Source organism: Rhinichthys klamathensis, unplaced genomic scaffold, assembly GCF_029890125.1.
Source record: "Rhinichthys klamathensis goyatoka isolate OS25496 unplaced genomic scaffold, OSU_Roscu_1.1 h1tg000331l_1, whole genome shotgun sequence".
Classification (NCBI taxonomy): Eukaryota; Metazoa; Chordata; class Actinopteri; order Cypriniformes; family Leuciscidae; genus Rhinichthys; species Rhinichthys klamathensis.
The window spans coordinates 967,193-983,117 of NW_026606846.1; the positions used below are offsets into that span (position 1 = coordinate 967,193).

At 42.1% G+C, this 15,925-nt stretch overlaps 1 protein-coding gene across 1 annotated transcript; it reads left to right on the forward strand.

The window, feature by feature from the left end:
• Positions 1-9,052: 9,052 nt before the first annotated feature.
• On the forward strand, positions 9,053-12,234 carry LOC130105996 (uncharacterized). Its single transcript, XM_056272198.1, has 6 exons — positions 9,053-9,193; positions 9,585-9,896; positions 11,010-11,372; positions 11,754-11,798; positions 11,944-12,024; positions 12,131-12,234. The coding sequence occupies exons 1-6, from the start codon at positions 9,133-9,135 to the stop codon at positions 12,184-12,186; spliced, it is 918 nt and encodes a 305-aa protein (XP_056128173.1). The 5' UTR covers positions 9,053-9,132; the 3' UTR covers positions 12,187-12,234.
• The last annotated feature ends 3,691 nt before the right edge of the window (positions 12,235-15,925 follow it).

Sequence of the window (15,925 nt, forward strand, 5' to 3'; positions counted from 1 at the left end):
TCAAAATGAAGAGAAAGAAGGACATCATGTCTATTAAAGTTACTGTGACTAATACTGAATATGTAATGCAAATGTAAAAATATAATGGAAATGCAAATACATTGTTGAATGATTATAAACACGGTATTTTGCCTGTTAATGCCTGCAGCAGTGCAGAAAATGATATGACAACAATAAGGTCTAAATGTAACTGGCCCCTCTAACAGTACAACTGGCCCCAGCTTGGCCCCCCCAGTTGAAATGGGCTAGAACCGCCACTGACTATAATGATAACTATAATAACTGTAACAAAATACTGGCAGCACAGTTGCACTAAATTGAAACTTGAGTTATCTCATTTCATTTACTATTCATAAACAAGTTGTTTACAAAACAAAAACAGTGTGACTTCGACACACAAACACACACACACACTGTTATGAATCGGAAGACTCAGTAGGATCCATTTGCAGCTTTTAATGAAGGAACGTCAAAACAGGCAAGGGTCAGGCGACAGCAAAACAGGGTGATCAGAGAACAAACACAGAGAGTAGTCAGGTCACAGGCAGAAGTTCAGGGCAGGCAGCAAGAGACAATAATCCAAGAGCAATCCAAGTCGAGACAGGCAGCAAACAGGCAGAAACGAGATAACACTCCAAGGTCAATAAATACATCAGTAGAATAGTGGAAAATGCTCTGTGATTACAGGCAGTGGCAATGCAATACTTAGCTGTGGTCTTCTGTTTGCGTGTGGTTTATATGGAGTGTCTGAATGAGATGGAGGTGAGTGTGCAATCAGTCCCAGGTATGAAGCATTATGGGAATTGTAGTTTTGTGAAGTGATCAGCCTGGTGTGGAGTGCCCTCTGGTGACTCTCAGGGGCACTCCAGCTGGTGATCGTTACACACACACACACACACACACACACACACACACGTCAAGAATCACTATTATCCTATTATTGCTGTAAAGCTGCAATGAAACTATCTATATTGTTAAAGCGCTGTATAAAATGAAGAAGACTTGACTAGACTCAAAGTCAAGACCATTCAAGACCACAGAGCAAAATCCTCAGTGTTAAAGTACACAGTTCAGAGTCTATATGAGCCGATCTACAGAGAGGACAAAGTTACACTGGTGTAGTGTCACTATATAGCAACGGGTTTCAACAGTTGATCAGATGAGAGGAAGTTAATAACCACAGGAGGAGCTGATGATGTTTAAAGGAGGAGCTGTAACTATATATAAAGAAGAGGAGGAGCTGATGATGTTTAAGGGAGGTGCTGTAACTATATATAACGAAGAGGAGGAGCTGATGATGTTTAAAGAAGGAGTTGTAACTATATATAATGAAGAGGAGGAGCTGATGATTTTTAAAGGAGGAGCTGTAACTATATAATGAAGAGGAGGAGCTGATGATGTTTAAAGGAGGAGCTGTAATTATATAATGACGAGGAGGAGCTGATGATGTTTAAAGGAGGAGCTGTAACTATATATAATGAAGAGGAGGAGCTGATGATGTTTAAAGGTGGAGTTGTGACTATATATAATGAGGAGGAGGAGCTGATGATGTTTAAAGGAGGAGCTGTAACTATATATAATGAAGAGGAGGAGCTGATGATGTTTAAAGGAGGAGTTGTAACTATATATAATGAAGAGGAGGAGCTGATGATGTTTAAAGGAGGAGTTGTAACTATATATAATGAAGAGGAGGAGCTGATGATGTTTAAAGAAAGAGCTGTAACTATATATAATGAAGAGGAGGAGCTGTAACTATATATAATGAAAAGGAGGAACTGATGGTGTTTAAAGGAAGAGCTGTAACTATATATAATGAAGAGGAGGAGCTGATGATGTTTAGAGGAGGAGCTGTAACTATATATAATGAAGAGGAGGACCTGATGATGTTTAAAGGAGGAGCTGAAACTATATATAATGAAGAGAAGGAGCTGATGGTATTTAAAGGAGGAGCTGTAACTATATATAATGAAGAGGAGGAGCTGTAACTATATATAATGAAGAGGAGGAGCTGATGATGTTTAGAAGAGGAGCTTTAACTATATATAATTAAGAGGAGGAGCTGATGATGTTTAAAGGAGGAGCTGTAACTATATATAATGAAGAGGAGGAGCTGATGCTGTTTAAAGGAGGAGCTGTAACTATATATAATGAAGAGGAGGAGCTGATGATGTTTAAAGGAGGATCTGTAACTATATAAAATGAAGAGGAGGAGCTGATGATGTTTAAAGGAGGAGTTGTAACTATATATAATGAAGAGGAGGAGCTGATGATGTTTAAAGGAGGATCTGTAACTATATAAAAGGAAGAGGAGGAGCTGATGATGTTTAAAGGAGGAGCTGTAACTATATATAATGAAGAGGAAGAGCTGATGATGTTTAAAGGAGGAGCTGTAACTATATATAATGAAGAGGAAGAGATGATGATGTTTAGAGGAGGAGCTGTAACTATATATAATGAAGAGGATGAGCTGATGATGTTTAAAGGAGGAGCTGTAAATGGAAGCTTTAGCGTTAAGTTCTGCCAGGAAGACTCAATTGCTACGTCACTTATTACCTTCTCATCTATCCAATCGTGTCTAATACTTGCGGTATAAAAGACCAGTACTTACACATGTTTGAGTTCGCAGATGCTGACGCTTTCATTCATGCTCTCGTTTAGTCGCCAGCCAACATGTTTCAGGACACGCATATTGTTCTATTATTGAGTTCCGACGATGGATATGTCCCGCCGTATCTCCTGCTACACGTCGAGGTTCCCGCGATCAGTGCCGCATCTCCCCGTATGCACAGTGGTCTTCGGAGAGTTTTTGATCAGCCAAGGCCTCTTATGAGAAGTTCTGCTCTCTAGGCCTAAAACACCCTGGGTAACCAATCAGTTTCCATTTTCACGTCATCAAACGCCTCAACAGCGTCAGCTCAGTCAGGATAATCCGGCAGGAAGAGAACTATGTCATTCTCATCAACTTGTACAGCAAAAGAACCTCGCTGTCTGCACGGGTGCATTATCCCGCAGATCACCGATCCACCGACATGAATCAACAACTCTGCAAATCACGAGAGGCGATCTTCTCTCGCTGGTTCAAGTTCAAGCTCCACTTCCAAGGCTTTCAAGTCGGTTTTTCAAGTTTGGTAGGCGCTTCCACCAGCCACTGTTAATATGTCCCCTCTATCATGATTAAACTTCATCCAGGTAAGTATTTCTCTGTTGCTTCCTACACCAGCGGCAGAGTTCAAATTGGTGTCCACGGTGACGTGGCGTACGTGTTCATAATTACTAACGTTACTGATCTGCAGACTGCAATGGGGCCGGTTAGCTCGCCTTAAAGGGGAAATGTTCATAGCAAGTGTAAGCAAGTTTCGCGTCACCGCCACAGTACAGTGATCTAATAATATCAGCGCTGTCAAAACACCCGCAATGTTGGAACTGCACTATGTATTATTTTACAATGGAGATGAACGTTCCTGTAAACTGTGCAATTGTAGAACAAATATATATATATATATCAGCGTTGTCGATACCACGCTCTCATGGGCAGTTTGCAAATACCCACTAACAACTGAGTAACTGATAAAAAAAAAAAAAAAAAAAACCTGAGCTAAAGAGTGCAAGTTGTTCATTTGGCTGTTATGCATTCGGTAATGGATATATCTACAATGGCAGTTAATTACATACTTACATAAGTGTTGTAATTTCACAAACAACTATTTTCAACATATTTAGGCCTACTTTAAATCATATTATAAGTCCCTTAATGAAATTAGATCTACAATATTGGAAATGTGTACAATTGCTGTAATATTTAACCTTTCCTGGTGACTACTTAATCCACTGATATGTGTGATAGAAATATTTTATGTGATGGGTATTTCCACATTAATGTACAGACAAATGCAGACTAAGGATGCTCCTGTCAAAGGCCACATATCCTTAGCAAAAACTGCTAACTCAGTAGAACTAACAGTCATATTAGTTTTACCAAGTCAAACCAATCAACAGAACTAATCAGTGAAGGAGGCTCGAGTGGCATTGTGTTTGCTCAACTGTTTGATTTACTTGCTCATGTATCTTCTATTCAAGAGTCTCAACTGTGTTGTGGCCAGCGATCTCCCAGCCATGAATGGGGCTATGTCTGCAAGAGCAACTTGGGAGCCATGTCAGGCATATGCTGCGCATCTGAGAAAAGGATTCTACGCTTTAAAAAAACAAAAAAAAAACAGATCAAGTATCATTTAGGTAATGATAGTAGCTTCTTGACAGGACGCCGTCACCTTACTTCAGGTAAGTACCGTATTAAGAAGTCAGATTTAGCCGGTTTAAAAAAAAAAAAAAAAAAAAAAAAAACACACTAGACAAAGGGTGCATGTCCAATCTCAGATTCGGATATCTAGGTCAGTAAAGGCTAGATGAATCTTCTAAGCTCACTCAAGGTTCGTCCGCTCTTCACAAAATCATCCTATAGCGATCGTTAGCGTCCTTAGGGATTAAGTCGCAAAATATATTATATCGTTGTGCTACAAAGCATAGTTGTCATCAAGGCAGATCTTATTGTTAGGCGATCATGCCATTTCTGAGACGTTAATTTGGCTATCAATCGTCTTCAATTTCATAATTAAGGTTGCGCTTATTCCTTCCAATGCAAAGCCATAGCTACGCGCTTTCACTCTTCGTTACAGGCTTTCAGACGGCTTTTGGCCTTCAGCAACCCGGATCCATCACCCTGCCCTCCTCTAACAGAGTTTGTTAAATTAGTAATGTTTGCTTTTCTTTCAGATTCCTGTTTTCACATCCTGATCACGGCCGATTGTTCCTTCCTCATCTACAATAACGAATCGTAATTTAATATTTCTTCCATCCATAGTTTGCTCGCAGGCATTCAAATTCACGCAAGTATTAATACTAATTATCCAAGTCTGTTCACCGTTCCTTCTCTTTGTTTGCTACTTAAGGCATAGCCAAGACCTGTAGTAAACCTCCGATAAACGCCTGCCAATCACATTGTATAAAAAAAAAAGAAAAAAAAAAAAGTGTATAATTGTGCCCCTTTTCGCAGGATATGTGGTGGGTCTCCGGTGTGTATGCGGGTTTGGCTCGGAATGCCCCACAGATAATTTTGAATAGCATGTTGGAATGGTCATTTCGAGGTGATTAAGCATATCATTTTGTCTATCCCTTTGGATGTGGCAGGGCTGCTACTCCCGGCACAGGGGTCGGAGTTTCAACAGCTCGTTTGCAGCTTCAATTACCTCTCACCAACAATTTAACTTTTCACTTTGTTCCACCAGAATCATTCAAGATGGAGCGACTCAAGAAGTGTCAACATATAGACAACATTCCGAATGGTCGTTGATAAATTATGTAGCTCATCGTAGCTATCTCTAGTCACTAATTAGTTTATTCTGTCTCGATATTCTTTAAATCATGTTCTGTGGGGAGGATTCATGTAAATTTAGGTTGTGATGCACTAACCAGGAGGAATTTCATTAGCTCCTCTCAGCGCTGTTGTAGTCTTTAAAAAGCTATTCTTAAATTAATTTCTCCCATTGTTTGAACTTGACTGTTGTAACCTTGAAGATGTTGGTTATGCTTATACGGCAACATTTCACACTAAGTAAGTTAGAAAAGCAAAATCCATCCAACCCCCTTTTTATTACTTCCTGTCCGCATGGTCTCTTTTCTATTGGTATTCAGATTGGAGCTGTCTGTTACAGCGTCATGGCTCATGCATCCAGGGGATTCACTCCAGGAGCTAAATACTCCGATTTCCCCATGGTCTTTTTCTGATTTGCGTTTCTCACCTAATTTCTTTACTCTCTTTCTTAAGAACTCTAAGAATGACTCTCAAGGCTCTGTTTCACATTATCAATTTATTAATTAGTAATAAATTCTGTCCCTTCTCATCTATGATTAATTTCTTAAATTCCCCTCCAATTATCCTAACTAACGGAGCACTTCTTTCTAAGCTAGTTCAGGACTCATCAGTTCTGTCCTCAAAAGCTGCAGTCTATCTCCCTCCCAGTATACTGGTTATTCCTTCAGGATCGGGGCAGCCACTACAGCAGCTGATCATGGCATTTCTACTTCAGCTATTAAGATCCTGGGCAGATGGTCTTCCTCTGCATTAGTCTATATAAGACCCGATTCAAAATCATCCTCGAAGCTCAGCAAGCTCTTCACTAAAACTGTTCAGGTAAATAACCTTTGCAACTACTGGTGGTGGTGCCATGATATTCCATTCTCACAATTGGTCTTAAATTCTGCTTGCATTTACAAATGGTCAATGAGTCATTGTCTATATGTGGCCAAGTGGCCTTGTCTTAATGTGGCCTTGTCTCTATGTGGCAGTAGTAGCCGTTGTGGTCTTGTTCCATGTGGTCTTTATGGTCTTTAAAAAAAAAAAAAAAAAAAAAAAAATCATGCAAGTGTATGATATACATTTTCAGTGTGGTCTACTGTGACCGTGTAGCCTAATGTGGCCTTGTCCCGTGGTCTTGTGGCCAGTTATGGCATGGTTCTGTGTGGCCTAGTGGCTGTGTCTCGTTGGCCTTGTATCCGTGTGGCATTAGCAGCCTTGTGGCCCAGCGGGCCTTGTCTCTGTGCGGGTCTCAAGGCCTTGTGGCATAATGTTGCCTTGTCCTATGTGTGGCCTACATGGTCTTGTGGCCTTTATGGCCTCGGTTCTGTGTGGCCTAGTGGCCGTTGTCCCTGTGTGACCTCGTCTCAGTGTGGGCTTACGATATCGCGGCCCTTGCGGCCTCATTCTATGTTCAGTGTGGTCTACTGTGACCGTGTAGCCTAATGTGGCCTTGTCCCGTGGTCTTGTGGCCAGTTATGGCATTGGTTCTATGTGGCCTAAGGCCTTGTCTATGAGTGGTTCTGTCTCTGTATGGCTTTAGCAGCCTTGTGGCCCAGCGGGCCTTGTCTCTGTGTGGGTCTAGAGGCCTTGTGGCACAAAGTTGCCTTGTCCTGTATGTAAAAAATGGCCAGTGGTCTGTGGCCCTTAGTGGCGCGGTTCAATGTGGCCTAGTGGCCGTTGTCTGTGTGGCTTGCTCTGTGTGGTCTATAGTGGCCTTGTGGCACAAAGTTGCCTTGTCCTGTATGTAAAAAATGGCCAGTGGTCTGTGGCCTTTAGTGGCGCGGTTCAATGTGGCCAAGCGGCCGTTGTCTGTGTGGCCAAGCGGCCTTGAGGCATTGTTGCCTCGCTAAAAAATGGCCATGTGGTCTTGTGGTCCTTGCGGCCTGGTTTTGTGTGGCCTTGCGGCCTTGTCCAGTCTATCTCGTTCTATGTGCGGCATTAGAGGCCGTCGTGGCTCATTGCGGCCTTGTCTCTGTGGTCTAGCAAGGCCATGTGGCCGGGCGGCCTTGTGTCTGTGGTCTATCATGGCCGTGTGGTCCAATGTGGCCAGTTTGCGGTCTAAGGAGGCCTGCTCTGTGTACGGCCCTAGGCGGCCTGCTCTGTGTGGTCCAATGAGGCCTGGCCCAATGTGGCATTGTCTGTGTGGTCCATCGCGGCCTTGTCTCTGTGTGGTCCAATGAGGCCTGGCCAATGTGGCTCTGTTTTGTGTGGTCCATCGAGGCCTTGTCTCTGTGTGGTCCAATGAGGCCTGGCCAATGTGGCTCTGTTTTGTGTGGTCCATCGAGGCCTTGTCTCTGTGCGGTCTGTTACGGCCTTGTCCCATATGGCCGGTTCTGTATGCCCAAGGTGGCTTTTCTCTGTGGTCCTATAACAGCTTTGTTCCATGACCTGTCCCTATGTCCTAAGTTAGCCTCGTTCTCAGCTAAGTCACTATTCCACAACACTTGCTTCCCTCCAACTCATTCTCAGGGAAACTGGTTCGATCAGACGTAAGTGCGTCTCAAAACATAAGTCGCCTGGATGAAAGCGTCAGCATGGATAAATGCTAATGTACATTCAGCAGCAGAACATAAATGCATAAATGCTTTATTCACGTCTTCGCATAGTACCTTCAGGCTCACTATGAAGTCGTCTCTCACTAATTAGTTATTGGCTACGAGGCTTTCCACATTTCATGTTCATGCCATTATTAACTCCCTTTTCTTTCTATTTTAGGCTCTACAGGATACACGACTGGTGGGTATACTTTTCTTTACCGTTCTTTGGGGGTGGGCTCCGTCCTGGTGGAATTATCTTCCACCTATTTTTGGGGGTCGGCTGCGCCCCTGCCTTCGTCTTCAGGCAGGAAATGCAGAGTCCGGACCCTCGGATTGCGAGCTATGGACGGGGCCTACGCCAAAGAACTTTATTGCTTGCTGGGCTATCAATAAATGTATTTATTGTTACAGTATTTATTCTCCCGAGTCTTTCTGGTAGAAATGGAAGCTTTAGCGTTAAGTTCTGCCAGGAAGACTCAATTGCTACGTCACTTATTACCTTCTCATCTATCCAATCGTGTCTAATACTTGCGGTATAAAAGACCAGTACTTACACATGTTTGAGTTCGCAGATGCTGACGCTTTCATTCACCTCCATCCTCCCCACCACCACCAGGATGGTCCCTTCCCCTCCATCCTCCCCACCACCACCAGGATGGTCCCTTCCTATACCTCACAGGGGGTCGGCTGCGCCCCTGCCTTCGTCTTCAGGCAGGAAATGCAGAGTCCGGACCCTCGGATTGCGAGCTATGGACGGGGCCTACGCCAAAGAACTTTATTGCTTGCTGGGCTATCAATAAATGTATTTATTGTTACAGTATTTATTCTCCCGAGTCTTTCTGGTAGAACTATATATAATGAAGAGGAGGAGCTGATGATGTTTAAAGGAGGAGCTGTAACTATATATAATGAAGAGGAAGGGCTGATGATGTTTAAAGGAGGAGCTGTAACTATATATAATGAAGAGGAGGAGCTGATGATGTTTAGAGGAGGAGCTGTAACTATATATAATGAAGAGGATGAGCTGATGATGTTTAAAGGAGGAGCTGTAACTATATATAATGAAGAGGAGGAGCTGATGATGTTTAAAGGAGGAGCTGTAACTATATATAATGAAGAGGAAGAGCTGATGCTGTTTAGAGGAGGAGCTGTAACTATATATAATGAAGAGGAGGAGCTGATGATGTTTAAAGGAGGAGCTGTAACTATATATAATGAAGAGGAAGACGGACAGAAACAGAAATGGCTGATAAGTGTGATCTGTGTCTGCTGGGACTGATCGTTCTCTCTTCACTTCTCACAGGTAAAGAAATCTGTATTTTCTCTAAACACATTTAGTGGAATTAGTCTGGAAAGAGTTCATTTGAACATGCTCAGTTTATTCTTGCACACATTCACGCTGTGATCTCAGAGTTGTGTATTGATACACACAGATCATACTGTATTATTCCTGATACTGGACATAGTGTCACTCAAACATCTGATGATGAAGAATGATCTTCATATTAAGAGTGTGTCAGTGATTTGAACAGCTCTCTGATAAACACTAATAGTTTATTTTGGATAGTGTCTTTTTTTGCTTTAAATGAGGAAAAATACTATGATTTAAAACCTCTTATTTTTATGCTGGTGTGTTTTATGTTTTCGTTTATTAATATATATAATAATGATCACTGAGATATACTTTGTTTCAGGAACCAGTGGAGTGGATGATGCTCATGTGTTCATCAGTTCTGGTGTAAATGTCTCTCTGTCCTGTAATAATGATCTTTCTGACTGCAAATCAACATCATGGACCTACAGCAGATATTCATCAGTTAAACTGATTGATCGAGGAATAAAGAATAAAGACACAGAGAGACATGAGAGACTGAGTCTGGAGTCTGACTGCTCTCTGAACATCAAGAACGTCACAGAAGAAGATTATGGATATTACAGCTGCAGTCAATATGTGAATGGAGCACAACAAGGACCTGGTGCTTATGTTTATCTGCATGTTCTTCATGGTGAGTTTATGATTATGTGGTCAATTTAAAAGTGTGGTCGCACTGCTTGCGACACGGGCACGAGAGAACGAGTCAAAGTCTGTCAAAGTCTATGTCAAGGGTGTTGAAGTGCTGCTAACGCTGCTGTCTATGTCAATACCATGTGACCCAATACAGGACAGAACAATAATTAACCCTAATGCTGTCACCACAGGTTTTTTGTGGGTGATGTGGGTTTTCTTCTGTTTTTTCTGTAAATATGAGGAAAGTTGTGGGGGGGGGGGGGGGGGGGGGGTAGTATTGTGTGTGGTTGTTCGATGTTAATTGAAGTACTGAATGGGATCATTTATGAGCATGTCCTGTGTGGGATAATTGTCTGTTTGTTGTGTGTTATGCGCAATATGCCGCCATTGTTCTTTCGAATGTCCAAGACGAATTTCGCCAATAGCTTGTTTTCATATGACGTCACGCCACTGCGTTGCCATGGCGCGAAATGTAAATGGAGGGCAGGGAGTGATTTGCTGTATTTAGAAAGCACTTTAACAAACTCAAAATGCCTATGTTTTGCATCGTTTATGGTTACTTAAATCGATCAAACCACGAGGAGTTTTTATCGTGTACCAAAAGTTGTTGTTCATAAGGGGGGAAAATGCAAGAAATTGACCGAAAAACTCCGGAAAAACGGCTTGCAAACCCACGTCTGCGGTCGGGAGGAGCCGAATGGGAAAATGCCCGTGTGTGCAGTGATCACTTCGTCAAAGGTGAGTTAATACAACTTAAGTGGCTATGTTTGTGTAACGTGTAACGTTAAAGTCAAAGTATGTCTGTAAGACGAGGTAGTTGCTGATATCTACCGCCTCGATGTCAGGAAAATCTTTCAATTCAGTTGAAAATCGCTCCTCTTCATAACGTAAGGATCACGTCCAACATATGTTTGATTTTTTTGTTTATATCTTTCTCTTGTAATAGCGTGTAAAGTAGTACAGTACGGACTTTCCTCCATCTCGTCCATTGCGCTCTTCACTCCCTGCCCTCCACCTGAATTTCGCGCGTCATCATAATCACGTGACTGAAACCAAGCTATAGGAGACAATAAAGGCTTATCTGTGATTTGTGTCTTGTGTTCAGTTTCAGTGTCTTCATCTTCATCATCATCATCTTCATCATCATCATCATCATCATCATCCTCACAGACTGAGATCAGTCCAGGCCGCTCTGTGACTCTCTCCTGTCAGTTGTATTCATATATTCCCTGTGATTGCATGTCCCCCTGTGATTATTTGTTTAGTTCCGAGGGACTTGAGCTTTTGTGGGTGAATCAGACTGGTGTTGATCTGAAGACAGACTCCAGATATCAGATATTATCATCATCATATCACTGTATGATCACTCTGACTACAACACTCCTGAATGAAGATGCCAACAGAGAGTGGAGATGTCAGCTTACTCGCAGAGATCAACTCAAGACCTCAGTCACATACACTGTCAAGTATTCAGGTGAGAAACAACACTGTAAAATATGATGTTAATGTCCTACAGTCACACATCATCAGTCTCTCGCTTCAGCGGTTTGATCACACCACAATAACATCAGCCTCATCATTCCATCAACTCAGGGTTAAAACCTCAAACGATTCGTCAATATTTGTGCATTTGAATGTTTTCATACAGGAAACATTGTATGTTTTAGATGCCGTCAATATATAGATATTCCACATTTCAATTTATGCAAACTTAGAAATGCAAGTGTGATAGACTTAACATAAAAAAAATATGATATTAATGTCCTACAGGTGAGAAGCTCCAGTATTATGTGATGATGATGTTGTGTATATGTGGCATTATGTGTTGAACTGAACTAACAGACGTGATCCACAGATCCAGCTGATCCAGCATCAGAAACTGCTGGATTATTATACAGAGGTACGACACGTTCATTTATACTGACAGCTTTATAACATTACACTATCAGTCAGTCTGTAAATGCTTCATCAAGAACTGTTGATAGATGAAGACCCTTGACTTCAGTCATGTCCAGTTTCTCTTCTTCCTCTCATGTTTCCTGCAGTGATTGTGAGTATTGTTGAGATCGCAGTGTTTGCTGCTCCTACTGTGATTCTTCTTCAGATCATCTGTGCAAGAAGAGCTGGTGAGTTTGAGCCGCACACAATCTGAAGATTCACACTCATCTGATCTGAACATCTGCAATCATGAGAAACACATACGAGAGGTCAGGCAATGCTTTTATTTTGCAGGGAGGAAGGACTCGAAGCGCCCGGAGGAAATAGAGATGCCCACAATATTACAATAAAACACGGATGAGTTCAGAATCTGCAGCAATATTTACAATAGCAGAAACTCAGAGGATTGTTCATTGGTTTATTTTTCTTGGAAAACAGGGGAAAAAAAGTCACTTAAAAATCACTTATTTAGATTAAAATATTTTTTACAAATAAAAGACCAGATTTATTTTCATTTATATGGGTTTTATATATATTTGCTTACAGAGTTGAAAGTCATTTTCTTGTGCTTCATATGTAAACTGCTGTAAATATAATATTAAATACAGTAATGGACAGACTCAGACTGTATATTCGTCTCTCTGTTCTGTGTGATGGAGATGATTTGAGGATTATTGTATCTTGTCTGTTCATTTCTGGTTTTAGCATCATTTTCATTTTGTATGTTTGCTAATATTCTTAATAAACCTCTGCAGTTGTGTTTAATATGTCTCCTTTCCTGAGATGTTTGTTACAAATATGATAATATCCCTTCATGAGCTTGTAATGTCTCTGTAACGAAGTCCACTGAAGCGAGTTGTAGTTGAGAACCCGTGTGCAGTTTTAGGCCCCGTTTACACAAAGGGAAAACGCAGATATTTCCCCGCGGTTTGGCCTCTCATTTACACGATTATTTCTAAAAACTCCGGCCAAAGTGGAGATTTCTGAAAACGCCGGTTATCTGTTGTCGTGTCAACTGGGAGAAACGGGGTTTTAGGTTCTCTCTTGTCGATTCTGATTGGCTTGCATGGCTTTATCCTTCTCCCTACACTGCCCCCCATAGGTTTGGCATAGATATGATGGCGCTCGCGGCGTATTTATGCGGGTGTGTGCACAAAGTTATTATTGAAAACGGAGGAGGGGGAAATATTCGTTTCTCTAAATACCCAGCCATGTGTAAACGTGGCCTTATTTAGATCCAACATATGGACAAATACAAGATAAACAAAGACCCGACTTGACTAGAAACAAACTTGAATATGACCATAACAAACTCACCAACAGAGGCTACAAGTAACAAAGCTAGACAAAAGACAATGGTAACATGAGGGCATGTATACACAGAGACTAATAACTAAACAAGGGACACCTGAACACAATAAACCAATAAAAACAAGACACATGATCAGGGAATCACATGACAAGACATAATAGTAAGTGTGAGTATTAAAGGGTCAAGTGTTGGTGAAATATATGTGTTTTCAGCCGTTTCTTGAAGATGGCTAAAGCCTCGTCAGCTCAGGTTGAGTTGGGCAGGTCATTCCTCCAGCAGGAACAGTCCAGGTGAAGGTCTGTGAAAGTGATTCTGTGTCTCTGTGAGATGATGCTCCACAAGACACCGTTCCCCTGCAGAACACAAGCTTCTGGAGACACATCGGTCTGGAGTAGTGAGTTTAGGTGTAGAGGAGAAGAGCCAGTGGTTGTTCTGTAGGAAAACATCAGGGTCTTGAATCTGATGCGAGCGGCTGTTGGAAACCAGTGCAAGTTTGTGAGGAGAGGAGTGACGTGCGTCTCCAGAAATAACACCATTGAGACAGTGGTCAGAAGTTCTGGGAGGCGGAAGTTAAATCAGTGGTGCTTGAGAAATACATCCCAGATCCACTTCCAGAACATTTGTAGTGTTGATAAAGGAGGCTGGATCTGATCTGTTTTCCTCAGAGTAAACAGCACATTATAATCCATGTGTAGAAACACTCCCTGAAAACAGATTGTCATGTAGTGTGTGCAAATACTTTCTGTTTGACCAAACTGGAACTGATGTTAATAATTACTTTGCAATACTTTAAAAACTGTTTTATAATTCAGGAGTCATGGACAGTGGATAACTTTTCAGTAACGAACCAATTTTATCACTAATAATTTCAAGATTTTATTTCTAGAGTTTAATGGCATGCAGGAAACTGCTAAAATAAAGAAGAGAAACTAAGAGTAATGCAAAGAATAGCCTATAAACTGTTCAGAGCAGATGTGTTGAGCCAGTGTGATTAACAGTATATGCACACACGTTTCACACATGTAAAGCAACACTTCACTGTGGGACAGTCACCAATAGCAACTCTAACAGAATTTCAACACTTAGTTGATGAGATGATGACAGAAACAGAAAATGTGTGATAAGTGTGATCTGTGTCTGCTGGGACTGATCGTTCTCTCTTCACTTCTCTCTGTCTGGGTTCTCTTCTGACCGTTCTGTCAGTCATGTCATTGAATCAGAAGTGCCAACTAGCCTCTCCCTATGCAGGGTCCCTTTACCACTCTACGGATAAAGCGTTGTGAAATTTAGCTTTGCGTACCTACCAAAGTGATAAAATAAAATAAAATAAAATTACAGTGCAAGTTTATAAGGGAGAGGAGTGACGTGCGTCTCTCTCTAGCTAGATGATAACAATGATGGGATAAACCATGTTTCTGAATGACAGATCCTAGTGATGACATGTAGATGGAGAAGAGAAGCGGCCCCAGCACTGAACCCTGAGGCACTCCAGTAGCTAGATGATAACAGTGATGGGATAAACATGTTTCTGAATGACAGATCCTAGTGATGACATGTAGATGGAGAAGAGAAGCGGTCCCAGCACTGAACCCTGAGGCACTCCAGTAGCTAGATGATAACAGTGATAGGATAAACCATGTTTCTGAATGACAGATCCTAGTGATGACATGTAGATGGAGAAGAGAAGCGGTCCCAGCACTGAGCCCTGAGGCACTCCAGTAGCTAGATGATAACAGTGATGGGATAAACATGTTTCTGAATGACAGATCCTAGTGATGCCATGTAGATGGAGAAGAGAAGTGGTCCCAGCACTGAGCCCTGAGGCACTCCAGTAGCTAGATGATAACAGTGATGGGAGAAGCCGTGTTTCTGAATGACAGATCCCAGTGAGGACATGTAGATGGAGAAGAGAAGCGGTCCCAGCACTGAGCCCTGAGGCACTCCAGTAGCTAGATGATAACAGTGATGGGATAAACCATGTTTCTGAATGACAGATCCTAGAGGTGACATGTAGATGGAGAAGAGAAGCGGTCCCACCACTGAACCCTGAGGCACTCCAGTAGCTAGATGATAACAGTGATGGGATAAACCATGTTTCTGAATGACAGATCCTAGAGGTGACATGTAGATGGAGAAGAGAAGCGGTCCCACCACTGAGCCCTGAGGCACTCCAGTAGCTAGATGATAACATTGATGGGAGAAACCGTGTTTCTGAATGACAGATCCTAGTGATGACATGTAGATGGAGAAGAGAAGCAGTCCCAGCACTGAGCCCTGAGGCACTCCAGTAGCTAGATGATAACAGTGATGGGATAAACATGTTTCTGAATGACAGATCCTAGTGATAACATGTAGATGGAGAAGAGAAGCGGTCCCAGCACTGAGCCCTGAGGCACTCCAGTAGCTAGATGATAACAGTGATGGGATAAACCATGTTTCTGAATGACAGATCCCAGTGATGACATGTAGATGGAGAAGAGAAGTGGTCCCATCACTGAGCCTGAGGCACTCCAGTAGCTAGATGATAACAGTGATGGGATAAACCATGTTTCTGAATGACAGATCCTAGTGATGACATGTAGATGGAGAAGAGAAGTGGTCCCATCACTGAGCCTGAGGCACTCCAGTAGCTAGATGATAACAGTGATGGGATAAACCATGTTTCTGAATGACAGATCCTAGTGATGACATGTAGATGGAGAACAGAAGCGGTCCCAGTACTGAGCCCTGAGGCACTCCAGTAGCTAGATGATAACAGTGATGGGATAAACATGTTT